Raw genomic sequence first — 13,255 nt, forward strand, 5'->3', positions numbered from 1 at the left:
TAACACATTTGAAAACAGCTGGATGTAAGAAAGCAACTCTAAACACACAAACTGAGGAAAGAGAATCCTCCAGTTTTGCATGAAATATGTCTGATAAATTAATTTTTCAGGTTACATTTAAGCCTTTCAGAAGTTTTCAAGGGGATTTCAATTGCATGCTTTTTTTTGCAAAAGAAAAAAAAGATAACTTGTGTCAAACTTTAAGTACAAAAGGGATACTGAATGCATGATTTAGAAAAATTGGCAAGACAATTTAAACATCAAATGACTCTGCAAAAAAATAACAGAAGTTCCACCAAAATGACTGCAGACAGAGTGGGACAGAATACATTCAGTTGTACACACAAGGAAGGGTTCCACATTATTCACCATTTCAGGAAGCAGGTGCAGGGAAAAGATGATGCAGAAACATCCATAGAAATAGCATCCCTACATGTGTGCTACTTAAAACTTAGACTTTGAATTTAAAAATGAGACAATACTGGAAAAAACATTGGAATATCTTCATTCTTCATTGAAAAAAACTGAGAAACGCTAATTAATTTTTGTTATTTTGGCCCTTCACCCTAGAGCTGGCACTACAGCAGAAAAGTGTTCTTATCAGGGCCCTGACAGTTAGCAGTTTCTCTAAACTGCCGGTTCTGCTATCTAGACTCTTCACTCTCCTTTTCTAGGAATAATTTCACCTGCTCCCTTTTGGTCTCCTTCCCATGTCAGGTGGTTTCCAAAGTTGTTCACAAAACAAGAATTTTACAAGATTTCAGAATCTATAGCATTTTAAGCCAATAAAGTTTACAACATCTCTGAGGGAAAAAATAGTACTATGCACAGTATAGATTGTCTAATTGAGACATAGGTATTAAATGATAGTTTAAGGTTGAACAATGACTCAACAGCCAAAAAGAATAAGAGAGTTATAAAATAAGAGCCTCCAACCTATCTTCTGTTTTGCACAAAGAATTCACATATATTTTTATTACATTTTTTTTTCTAAAAAGCCAAATCCTAATTAAGAAGTAAGAATTAATTTACTAGACTAGTGAAAGGGATTTAATGGAAATTATTATTTGTACAAACATAATTTCTATGCATAGCCAAATTGGGTTATGCAGGTCTTTAAATATCGAGGAAAAAAATCCTACAAAAATAATTGACCAAGTGCTACATCTCCCTTAAAATAAAATTCCTAAAGAGGTATAGATTAGTAATGTTACAACACTTACCTAAATTCCATTTTCAATCCAAACTCTGATTAAAATAGCAATTCTCGGGTTGCCTTACTTGCATAAACTGTTGTTAGCACTTTGCTGTTGTAACAGAACAAAGGAATTGGAAAATTCTAGACAACTGCTATGTCTACTGCTCATATACCAAAATGAAGAGAAAGAAAAGCGAATTGCTACTCTGTTGAAAAACATGAAGAACAAATAACAAACAAAACAGGATGGAGCCATTCCCATAACTTGAAATACCTGGAAAAAAAAACCCAACCACCAATCTGGATTGCCAGTTTGCCAGCCCACTTAAATATATTCCTTAGCTAAACAACATCGCTAACCTGCTTTGTCTAGGCCACATCCTGCAAAACTTAAAACGTTAGCCAAGACTCAAGTTTAAGCCATCATAGGCAGATATGAATTTCTAGTATTTTTTGAAATTTTTTTTAAAACTAAAATTAAAAGTATTGAAATATGGGCCTAATTTAGTTAACCTCACTATTGTCATTGCCCCCTAAGTCCTCCTTCCTTCTTTCAGGCCCCAGGCATCATGTCATCATTTGCATATAGCAGCCCCACCCTGTGATGAGCAAAACACTACATTCTTGTGAACAGAAAAAAGTAGCAAGAAATTTGGAGACATGTTTTTCCTTTCTGTTTTCCCTGTGCATCCAAACAGCAGGCTGCCCTTTGGCAGACAAATCTTGCCCCAATGTGGAAAGTACTTCATGAAATCCTGCAAAAAAATCCCCGCCGGTTTGCATATTTTGTGGTCTCTGCCTCCCTCATCCTGTCAGAGCTCTTCCGCTGCATGTCGTGACTAGTACAACAGCGATAAGTTTCCTCTATACAAAATAACAAACATATCTGAGACACACCAGTTGCAATGAGTCACACATAACCTAAAAGTAACACAAGAAATAATCGGATTTTGGGGGTTTGGTGTAAGAAGTAGGGACACACCACACCCCTCCACCCATTGCCTGTCAATTACACAGAACGAGGCCGGTGCAGGCAGATCAATGGAACACGCAGACGGTTGGATGCTCACGTGATTCTAATCTATGGTCTGGCATTAAAGAGGATTAAGGACATCCCCCTGTATTAAAAGATGTAAGTAAATGTTCCGCTGTGCGGCCGCGGGGAACTCCCACCGGAATACAGGGAGCGTCGCGGGGAGCTGCTGCGGAGTGGCAGTTTCTCGGCGCTTCCTACGGCTAGGGTACAGATTGAGCTCGGCTGTCCGTGCGGACAGGTGCGGGCCTAGCCCCGGGGAGGGCCACGGCAACCCCTTCTCCAGCGCCCCGGCCGGGTCCTGGCCCTGCTGAGCGTCAGTCCCGCCGGGGCAGGCGGTGGCTTGTGCGAGGCGGGAGGTCAGCGGTAAGGAGATAATATGGAGGGAGCGCGCGCGGGAAAACGCAAGACGACGGCCGGGGCGGGCGAACAGCAGGGGCGTGAGGAAATGGTTGTCGGGGGTCCGAGAACGAGGAGCAGCGCCTAGGGCAGACAGTGCCTGTGGTGGGCCAGGGCTGGGCTGATGCAGCGGGGCTGAGGCGGCCCTTTACCGGACAGGTGAGGGCTACGGAGCCCGGGGAGCGCTTGGGGCGCAGCCTGAGGGCCAGGAGCGTGTGGGGGCACCTGGAGGTGGGTGCCTGTGGGATGGTTTCTTGGCCAGTTACTGGTGAGGAGAGGCCCGCAGGCTCGTTTCGCTCCTGAAGAGGTGGGTGATTGGCCTGAACACTGAGCCTGTTTCCTGCGTTTCCACGTACGTGTATAAATGCTTCTTTATGCTTCTGTGTAAAAGACCTTATGAGGCAGTCAAGTTGCCAGCAGGCTTGGGCCATCTGCTTTGGTTGGTGCCCGTTAGACCTGCTGGTGAGCCCTGGGCTGCTCTGGAAAGCCATCTGCCTACAGCACCACGTTGCTTCACTACATGATTCCCGCGGAGTTCATTCATCATTCACTAGAGCCTTATTTTTAGCTTCTGCAGCGATATTTCTTGTTAAATATTTATGTGTGCTAAAATAGAGTTTTAAATCAAGTGTGACGATTGGAAATGCACTAATGGTTATGATTCCAATGCTGTGCTGAATTATGTTAGTTTACTTAAAAAGTGTAGGCACTAGTGATAAGGTTTAGCTCATAGTAAAGCTAAAGCCTTGCAGAACATTTTACCTAACACCACGTAGCTATTTGTGTATTTCCTGCTGGTTGTTATATTATGGAAATTGAATAGGGCTATACATCCACAAACCTACATTAAAAAAATCATCTGAACAGTAATGTAAAACAAATGAAGGTGAGAGACACAAAAGCAGGCACCTGAATGAGAAATTACTTTTCTGCTCTTGCCAGAAAAGCTGAAGAAGATTAAATACATTGCAGTTTTGTCAATGCTATGTAGGTGTACAGAATGGACAGTGACAAATAATGAAACTTGTTTTTTTATGATTTTATATAGTTTATAATTTAAAGTTTATTTATAGCCTATTTAAAGTTTATTTATATCACTACATATGGACAGACACTAGTGCCTTGTTTTGATAATACCTGTTTTTGTCATTCTCTGAATAAGACTGGGATAAGGTCTACCTCTGCTTTTGAATTGAGCACCACTGAAGTCAGCAAACTCTGTATATGTTATAAAGTGCTGCAGAAAATAAGAGTTAACTTTTTTTAATTTAGCATTGCCAACATATTATGGATAAGAACTTTCAAGAAGAACAGTTTAGAGGAATGATTAAATTTACACCTCCTTTGTCCAACCAACGCTACCAGTTTGTTAAAGATTTAGTGGAGAAATACAAACCTAAGAAGGTGGGTATGTTTTGTCTTTTTTACGTTACAAATTTAAAAAAAAAATGTTTGTGTTAGATGCCTTAGGAATACAGGGAATTTGTAGATTACCCGCTGACCTAATTACCAACAACACTAGTAGAGAACCTGTTCTTAAAACTGAATCAACTTGGCATACATGTATGAGCATTGTTGTTTTTCAGTGAGGGAAAATAATTAATTGATGGGAAAATGGCAAAATCTAAACAAGAAAAATGCTAGAGGCCAAATTGGAGAATAGGTGACATTCTGTTGTAATACTGAGGATTTCAGTTCAAGCTGCTTTCATCATAGTTTGGTTTTGCTATCTAGAGCTAGTTAGTTCCATATACAGTATTATATTTACCTTGTCATTCACATGGATGTTATCAGATGAGAAGTGATGAGTGTGAGGTTACCTGAGGCTAACTCTCCACTTTTCTTAAGGTCTTCTCACCACCTTCTCTTTTCTTCTCCCCCAATATACTAGAACTCTTGCTTTGATACTAATTTTGAAATTTTATTTGTAGCATTTTTTTTTCTAATGTATCTTCCCCCACAGCACCTCCTCCCAAGATGCAAAAATTTGAGAAATACTTAGGTCTTCAGTGTTTAACTCTGATGTTAATGTCTCAAAGAGAAAGTAAGAATTTAATGGGGAATGCATGTGCGGTGTTCTCACATAATCATACTTCTAGTAGCTAATAAAAATCTAATTCAGTCTATGAGGTTATGGCACTGTAATCTGCTTTTAAATAGGATGCATCCAGGAGTGTCGCATCTGTGTTTAAAAGTTTGAATTTTCTGATTTAGGATGTAAAAGGGGAATGTTGTCTGTGTGTGTGTGTAGACTTTGTTCACCTACAGGGCAGAGCTAAACCATATAGAAACTATTCAAGATTTTCACACTCAAGTGAGCAGTGTGCTTCAGCCTTGCCTTACCCCAAGAAAGAAGAGTGAGGTTTGGTTTGTGTACTCAACTACCTCTCAATCTTACAGAAGAGATTATCTACTATATGTCTGACAATGTGATCTCAATACTCTTACCCTTTCCCACTTAAACCTCAGACTGAGCCTTTGAATTTGTTTTATAAAGATCCTTTGCTGCTAATCTGGCTGGCAGTAAGCCTATTCTCAGTGTTTCAGATGCAGAGTAGTACAGTGAAAAGTAGTGGTGCAAATGAAAATTGCTACAGCTTTAATACTTAAAATGATGCCTGCTCTTTGAGGGAATGCAGCTTCATGGGGAAGACTTTCTCCAGAGTCACTGGGGTGTTCTACATATACTTGTTTATAGCTGTGACAACCGAAGTTTCATCCATTTAAAACATCCTGTAGGATCTTCATACAAATTTCTAAAAAGAATTTCCAAATCCACATCTAGCCTGCTTGCGACTGTAAATTTCACTTAATGATAAAACATTTCACAAAGTTATTTTGACATAAATATGGATTTTTTTTTTTATTGAAGTCTCTGAAATTACTTGGAAATATGCCACATTTACATGTTTTATCTAATTCACAGGTAGCAGATTTAGGATGTGCTGACTGCAAACTTCTCTGGATGCTGAAATTCTGCAGCTGCATTGAGGTGTTAGTTGGGCTAGATAGCTGTGAAAGCGTAATGAAAGAGAAAATGTAAGCTGTTGCATTGTCTTAATGTCAGGGTTTAATTTGGCTTGACCCAATGGCATGTTGCATCATTTCTTGTAAAGAATTTCAAAATTAGGATAAACGCGAAACACCATCTTGGCAAATGAAGAGTGATCTACTATTGGTAATGATTACATTGCAGCTGTGTTTGGGGAGTGCTGTGCTGTGCTGTAGATGCCCATAACATCACCTAATGTAGTAAAGGTCCAAGGCATGGAATGGCCCTCCAGATGTGTACCTCTGAGAAATACTGCAACGGTACTAATACTTGTACTGGTAGTATCTGTTTATGCTCATACCTGACATTACTGTGGTATGCAAAGTCCATTGTTTTGAAATGTGCATGTAATTCTTTTAGCACCATGGTGCAGAATTCATTCCTGTTAATTTTTCAAAATGGGAAGCCTGGCGCAGTGTTTCATGTCTGGCTTTTAGAAGGCCCTGAAATGAGAAGTTTGTGATCTTTGAAGCATGGGTCAGACTGGTGAGGAATACCAAAGTTTCTCTGTTGGAAGCTGATTAATATGTGTGTTTTGTCTGATGCAGTATTTCAGAATTAAATACATGTAGTTCCCAGTCTTACTTCATTTTGTAAAAATAGGTTAATATGCTTGTCTGCTAACTTGTCTCAAAACCCTGCAGAGCATGTCTAAGCCAGAGTTGCTGTGTGTCTAGAGTTGAGCTACTACCAGGATTTACAAGCTACTTTCCAAGTGGCTTCCGAGTACTGCTGGATTTTTCTGTCCCATTGTAGACAGTCATAAAAGTGTTTGTGTTAGAAATTATTTTTTTGTGCCTTGAAAATTTTTAGCATGTTTTGAGCTTTACAAGGTACCAATGCAGGGTGTTGGCTAGTTCAGTTACATGCACAGGTTTATCTTGTCCTAAGGTCCTTTCTATGACACATTGTTCTTAATACTTTTCTAGGCATAAGTTGTCTCCTCTTCCTGTTGATTATTTGCAACCAACTGAAAGATCACTAACTGTTACCTTGTATCATGGGTCAGTTGCCCATGAAGATCCTTGCATGCTTGGTTTTGACATGGTAACATGCATTGAACTGTGAGTATCAGGCCAACATACTACGTTTTTCTCAGTTCATTAGGGTTCAGTTTGGAATTTTGTCCATACTCTAAACAGACTTGATCAAACCTTTCAAGCAGAAGAATAGCAGCATGTTGTGTCTTCTGACTTTTTCATAAATTAATCATAAAAGAAATTCAAGTGGTGCTAGCTTAGGGTGGAAAAAGGATATTGACGGAGAAGTAGAAAATGCAAGAGGAAATTTGTGAGGGGGAAAAAAGCCCTTCTAAGCTGCCATTTACTTATAGTGCCAGTGCTAATATTGCCAAGCTAGGATGAAAATTACAAGGTACAGATACAGAGTTGGGGTTTTGCTGACTGGTTGTTAAGAAAATGAAGATATAGTAGGATGTTTTTAAAGGCATGCATCAACTACTTCTTTACAGAATAGAGCACCTGGAAGAATCAGAACTGAAGAAGTTTCCTGAAGTGGTGTTTGGTTTCATGGCTCCAAGCATAGTTGTGATTAGTACTCCAAATTTTGAATTTAACACGTTGCTTCCAGGATTGATGTTATTCAGGCATCCAGACCACAAATTTGAATGGAACAGAGCACAATTTCAAAGCTGGTGAGTTGACTGAATATCATGTGCAGGCACCTTTGAGTGTGCAGTAACACTCAAATAGCCATACGTTTTCAGACTGATTTGTGTATGTAGTTTGGTGTCAGTAGGTTTTCACAGAAAGCACAGAAACATTCAGGGTGGAAAAGACCCTCAGGATCACCAAGTTCAGACAGTAACCCTACTGTGCAGAGTTCACCCCTAAACCCATATCCTCAAGCACCACATCCAAACAACCTTTAAACATGGTGACTCAACACGTACTGATCTGGTGACGTTTCTTTTGCGCGTGTTCTGTGGGTTTTACAGTGATGATGGTTGTTCATGTATCTTTATTGCATCCAAAGATGAATGTTTAGTATTATCTGAATCATTTGTTTTAGGGCTCTAGAGACTGCTAGACACTATAATTACTTGGTGGAATTTACTGGTGTAGGACACGCACCGAGAGGAATGGAGAATGTTGGGTTTTGTACCCAAATAGGTGTGTTTGTTAGAAAATATCCTCAAACCAGTGGGTTTGCTCAGTCTGAGAAGTCCAGTAAAACAGCTTACAAAATGGTAAGTATTACTTCCTTCCTTTAGGAGAACAAATAACGATTAAAACTTTCTTTGTCCTGGCTGTGAAGGTGTTCTTACTGTGGTCTGCTATTGCTATGCAGTCTTGGCTCCAATGAACATGTGTCATCAGATCCAAGCAGTTTAAGCCCAGTTGTATAAAGGCCCTTTGAGGTTGTTTCCTTAATAGCAATATGGATAATCATTTGTATTTTAACACACCATTCAACTTACTGTTTGAATGAAAGTTTTTTGCCAGCTATGCTCTGACATATGTCATACCTGTTCCTCTAATTATTTTTTTTCACCATGTGATTGTTGGCTGACAGATTGGGGTTTTTTTCAGGTACATTTAAAAGCAAGCATAAAAACATTTCTAACAGAGTGTAAGCTTTGAAGAACTGCATAGTGCTGTCAAATGTGTTAGTGGAAGGGATTTCCCACCAATTGGATTGTAAGGACCTCTTTTGTGTGGCTTGCCTTACTCAGTAGCGATTGATGTTACCCCCTAGTCTTGCCTCAGTAGTTTCAGCTAGGCAGCTCTACTTTTTGCGGAGGCATGGAATATTTTGCCTAGTACCCTGTTCTCTGCTGGTGCATGTCAAACCTTTTTTTGATTTCTGCATTAAATGGGTTTTATGCTGGGTAACATCAGATAATATTTTTGCAGAGTCCTCAGCTGTGTGTTGCAGTGTGTCACACCCACTAAAGCCTAATGCATGTAAGTGCTATGTGGTATAAATCAAATGACCTTTTTCTTCCAGAGATAACATGAAATAATAATACAAAGAGATATATATTTTTAGGGTTTTTTTTCAATCTTACGAGGTCTTAAATTATTTGTTTCTTTAAAGATATATATTGAAGTGATTGTGACCTGAAGTGAAATGTTAAGTCACACTGTGGGCATCTCTTTTGTGAACTTACAGAATGTCTTTACAGCTTGGAAATTGAAATGTCACCTGTCATCTACTGCCCTTAATGGAAGCGTGAAATGCTCTTGAATGCTTGGCAAACTTAGAAATGCATCTTGGTGACCACCATGTGTTGGAAATTGCCTTTGTTATCTTCTGTCACAGGGTCATTATGGAGAAGTTTTGACAATTGTTTCAGTTAAAAAAAGACTGTCATGTCACGTGTTTGTTATCAAACCTGGGCATTTGCATTAGTGTTTTTGTTTATAATGTAACTAATTTATGGGAGTAAATCAGCATTCCAACCTCAGTGTATTGGTTAATGAGTGGGAGTGAGATTGCCTGCCTAGCTGCCTTACTTGCCTTGGAGTGTAGAACACACTGCAAGTTCAGATTTTTTTGATGTCACAATTTATTTGCTTAGCGTTCTCTGCATCTGGGAGAAGATATTTTATGTTTTACTCTGATAGACACAGCTGCAGTCCTGGCTGCCAGGTGATGGATCAGTAGTAGAATCTACTGTCACCAGAGCCTCATGATTAGTAATAATAGTAATGATTAAAAATTATTAGTAAATAATTATTAAAAACAATTAATTGCAGAGCTTCACCTTGCCTCATCCACAAGTATAGCTTGCAGGTAAAGCCTGATTTTTATTTTTTATTAACTTGCTTAATTGCCATAGCAGTTGTAATACATAAAATCTAAGTCCTGTTGTCTAGGTTTTCTGTTATCCGAAAATGTTCAAGGTAATAAGCAAACCAGGATCTCCTCATCTAAAATTACTGTTTTTAGAAGTTCTTTTTGTCAATCAAATGTTAAAAAATCTGAGCCTAGGATAAACATTTTATGTGTTCTTGTATGTTGTAAAGGTCTTCAAAGCAGTGTATCCAAGCCTTAAAGATGAGAAGTACCTGCAGAATACCCTGGTTGGTGAAGTTATTTCCACAGCGCAAATCATTAAGCAATGTCTGCTGAAGCATTTAATGTCAGAAGATGAAGAGTGTAATCACAGTACTACTGAGAGAAAAGCCCAACTCCAACCTTGCTTTTCCAAAGATATTAGAAAACTGGCTGCTGAAAAAAGCTTGGAATCATTTGTCAATGGGAATGTAGTTTATGTACCTCTTAAAACAATATTTTCCTTTCCCCAAGTGAATCGGCTTTGTGGTACTCTGGAGAGGTTACGCAAGCTCATTGCGGGCCAGGTCACGCTGAGCAGTGATGGTTATGCTCTGATGTTAAGTACTGAATATGAAAACGAGGAGAACTAGATCATTGATTTTCCAGTTCAGTTGAAGTATCTTGAAGTAGCTAGCAAAGGGTGTGTTCTGTGTGCTAACAAGAACCACAGAATCTATTCCAAACCTTCCAGTATGTATCCATCAGCACCTTTTCCATGTAGTGGAGATGAGTGTGTCTGACAAAGATCACACTCACTTGTACGATTTTTGGAGTATCAGTAGCTAAAAGGAAAGAAACAGTTCCTACGAAGAAAATCTTTTTAATATTTGTGGTTTTCTAATGCCATATTGTAGCTATCGTTAGCTCCAAGGAGAGCTGATGACAGGGAACTATGTTGTTGCGCTGAAAAATGCAAGTTTGACAAAGGCTTAGGGCAAGTTTTCTCTTAACAGAGTAAAACTTACACTTGCCTTTTTCAAGATGAGCACATACTCAGCCTTTGTGAAAACTAAATACTATTCCAAATAAGGTAGAATGTGTAGCTAAGTAAATTCCATACTGGGGAAGAATGTGGTGATGTTGGATGTAAGGTGGGAAAGAAAGGTAGATTTAGCCCTGTAGTTTTATACAGTGTCTTGATAACTGTTGTTTGGGAAATAGCTTTCATCCTGTAACTTGCCAGAAGCTGCACTTCATTAAGTTGAAACTAGTATCTGACTATCTGTGAATGCTAACCTGGCCCTGGTGTGCCTGACAACTTTGTGTGTCTTCTTGTGCAGCCATTGTCCAAAAAGCGTTGACAGATTCAGCAGAAATCAAAAAGCAGCAGTGTTCTAGGTATGAAAGCTTACTGGCTTGGCCGAGATGATTTTCTTAAGCAGAGCTGAATTGTACACATGAGAAAATATCTCTGCAGTTCACCATGGGGTTTTCTCAAGATAGATTTTTGGATCACAGATCTTCTTCCCGTGTCCCTTCTTTTTGAAATACTGTATCTTAAGTGTATTTTATAACATAACGATTTCAAAGTGAGGAAAAGGGAAGTGGAGGAAGATCTGTATTTGGAATGGTATTTGCCTTGAATTTTGTATTTGGGTAACATCTAATTACAGGATGTAAACGGACAGAACTGTGTGAGTAGAAGCTTACTGTTCCTCAAAATACTGTACATGTGGGAAAAGGGTTTATGTGATTATTTGGTGAACTAACAGGAAGGGGCCAAAACTGTAATCCAGTTTTGCAGGGGCTTCTGAAAAGACAGAGAAATCCTTACGCAAAAGTAATTTAGCACTTTTTTCCTCATTCACAGAACACGTGCAAGCAGTTCAGTGGGGGCACCCCCAAAACAAAAAATAAGCACTGGCACTAGCACATACTCAAATGAGGACACTAAAGAAACAGTAGTAGATTGATCATAAGACAGTTTAAGGAAAATAAAACTAGTGTGCTGCCCTTACAAGTGTATGAACAAGGGCAATGCATACAACTGACCTTGGGTAAAGCTTTCCTAGCGTATGCTTATAGAGATTTCCTTTCACATAAAAAAAGTAACAAATACTTAACTTCTAGTGTTTAACAAGCAATAAAAATGAAATAATCCCACAGAAATATTAATAAGTTTTGTTTGCTTTTCCCCTTCTTGTTGGCATATCTTCCTGGGAGGCCACACAAGGAACTGCATCACCTAGTCTGTCACAGAAACTTTTTAATGGTGCAACAGGTGAGAAGAGAGCAGGCAAGAATGAGCAGTTGCCTGGTGAGAAGGCAGAGTTACTTCTTTTGCCTTAAGAATTAGAGAAGCTGTGTTTTTCCTAGGCTGATCTTTCTTTTAGACAGTTGTGAAGGTCCACCAAAGACAGAGGTGGAGTTGCAGCAGGCACCTAAGAGGTTCAGTTACAGCATTCGAAGTTCTGATACTTCCTATCTCTGCTTTTTTTTTTTTTTTTTTTTTTCCCCTTTTGGTCTGTGGGGGTAAAGACAAATTCTTCCTTTACTGCAGTGTTGGTTTTTGCCTTGGTCCATTACGTATTTGTATCTGACAGCAATGTGTAGTCTTCATCAGGAGATGTTTTCCCTGAAAACCCATCAGTAAACGAGTGTGAAAACAGAGAAGTAGAAAAAACCCAAAGCATTTAAAAAAGAACCACCCCAGTGCTTGTATTTACAACTGCTAGTGTTCAGTGAAGCAATTGGCATCTATAAATGTTTTGTGTATACTTCATGTGTCTAACAGAACTCTCCACTGTGAGGTCCATAACTGGAAGATTTGTTTGGTGATGAGATTTGCCTTTTCATCTTATAAGGAAACTGTTGATTCATAAAACCAGAAGAGAGGCTATGACCCACAAAAGAAATCCCAGGATGTTCTGATGAAATTTTGCAATAAAATTGTCTTCCTTCTGAATTGAAAGACAGCTGAAACTGGAGTTTACGGTACAGTTATTTCTCTTAATGCTTACTGTGCAATTGATTACCAAACCATTCTGAGTGCCAAATACAAACTGTTACCAATCTAGATTTTTTTTTTTATATAAGATCAGATTCTTACTGCAGTACCAAAGAGCTGGGTTTTTTTTTAATGCATTAATAAGTAATACCAGAAGTAGTTTTCTTAGAAAAATATGGTAATTTACAGTTAAACTAGGAAAAGTTAAGTAGTAAGCAAGCCTTTTACACTCAGCTGAGGAAGATTAATTTTATCAATTGCAAGGTAAGGAGAGACTATACATAGTGCCCTCACTTTGGCCAAATACTTTTAGTTATGGAGCCTACTTAATAATTAACCTACCAGTGTGCCTCACACTGCAAAACTTATTTTTCATTTGCATATTACTTTTCCTCTGTAGGAGACATATAAATAACTATATCCTAGTAATGATGCCATTAAATGTTGGTGGACTAGGGATGAGATTTAACAAGCTGCAAAAGTAAAATTAAAAAAGCAGCAGAGAAAATTAAATTGACACAAACTTCCAGTTAGGTTTGCCATTTTTGCATTTAAAAAAATGAAAAGAAAAATTTATTGACCATTGGAGAGATTTGCATTTAAATACAGTAAAAAAAAAAATCCAAACCAAACAAACCTTAAGCACCGATACATACCAAACAGATTACTATGAGAGTCTCCAGTATTCTTCAGTTTACAAAAAAAAAATACTATGTATAACTACAATTATGTTCCGCTTAAAGTAGGCACAATTAGGGAATCACTTCACAAAAGTGGTGTAACTGAAGTCAGAAGAATAAATTAATAGGATACAGTTTTATT

General features: G+C 38.6%; 1 protein-coding gene across 1 annotated transcript; it reads left to right on the forward strand.

Annotated features, from left to right (window-relative positions):
* The first annotated feature begins 3,917 nt into the window (after positions 1-3,917).
* Positions 3,918-10,076, forward strand: HENMT1 (HEN methyltransferase 1). The gene is made up of 6 exons (XM_054384507.1): positions 3,918-4,034; positions 5,557-5,669; positions 6,612-6,746; positions 7,154-7,336; positions 7,714-7,891; positions 9,675-10,076. The coding sequence occupies exons 1-6, from the start codon at positions 3,918-3,920 to the stop codon at positions 10,074-10,076; spliced, it is 1,128 nt and encodes a 375-aa protein (XP_054240482.1).
* Positions 10,077-13,255: the final 3,179 nt, after the last annotated feature.

This window comes from Indicator indicator, chromosome 10, assembly GCF_027791375.1.
Source record: "Indicator indicator isolate 239-I01 chromosome 10, UM_Iind_1.1, whole genome shotgun sequence".
NCBI lineage: Eukaryota > Metazoa > Chordata > Aves > Piciformes > Indicatoridae > Indicator > Indicator indicator.

Coding starts and splice junctions, on each gene's coding strand:
- HENMT1 (XM_054384507.1), top strand. CDS start 3,918: ATGGATAAGAACTTTCAAGAAGAACAGTTTAGAGGAATGATTAAATTT. Junction 5,670..6,611: donor AGCGTAATGAAAGAGAAAAT/GTAAGCTGTTGC, acceptor ATACTTTTCTAG/GCATAAGTTGTCTCCTCTTC. Junction 7,337..7,713: donor AGAGCACAATTTCAAAGCTG/GTGAGTTGACTG, acceptor CATTTGTTTTAG/GGCTCTAGAGACTGCTAGAC.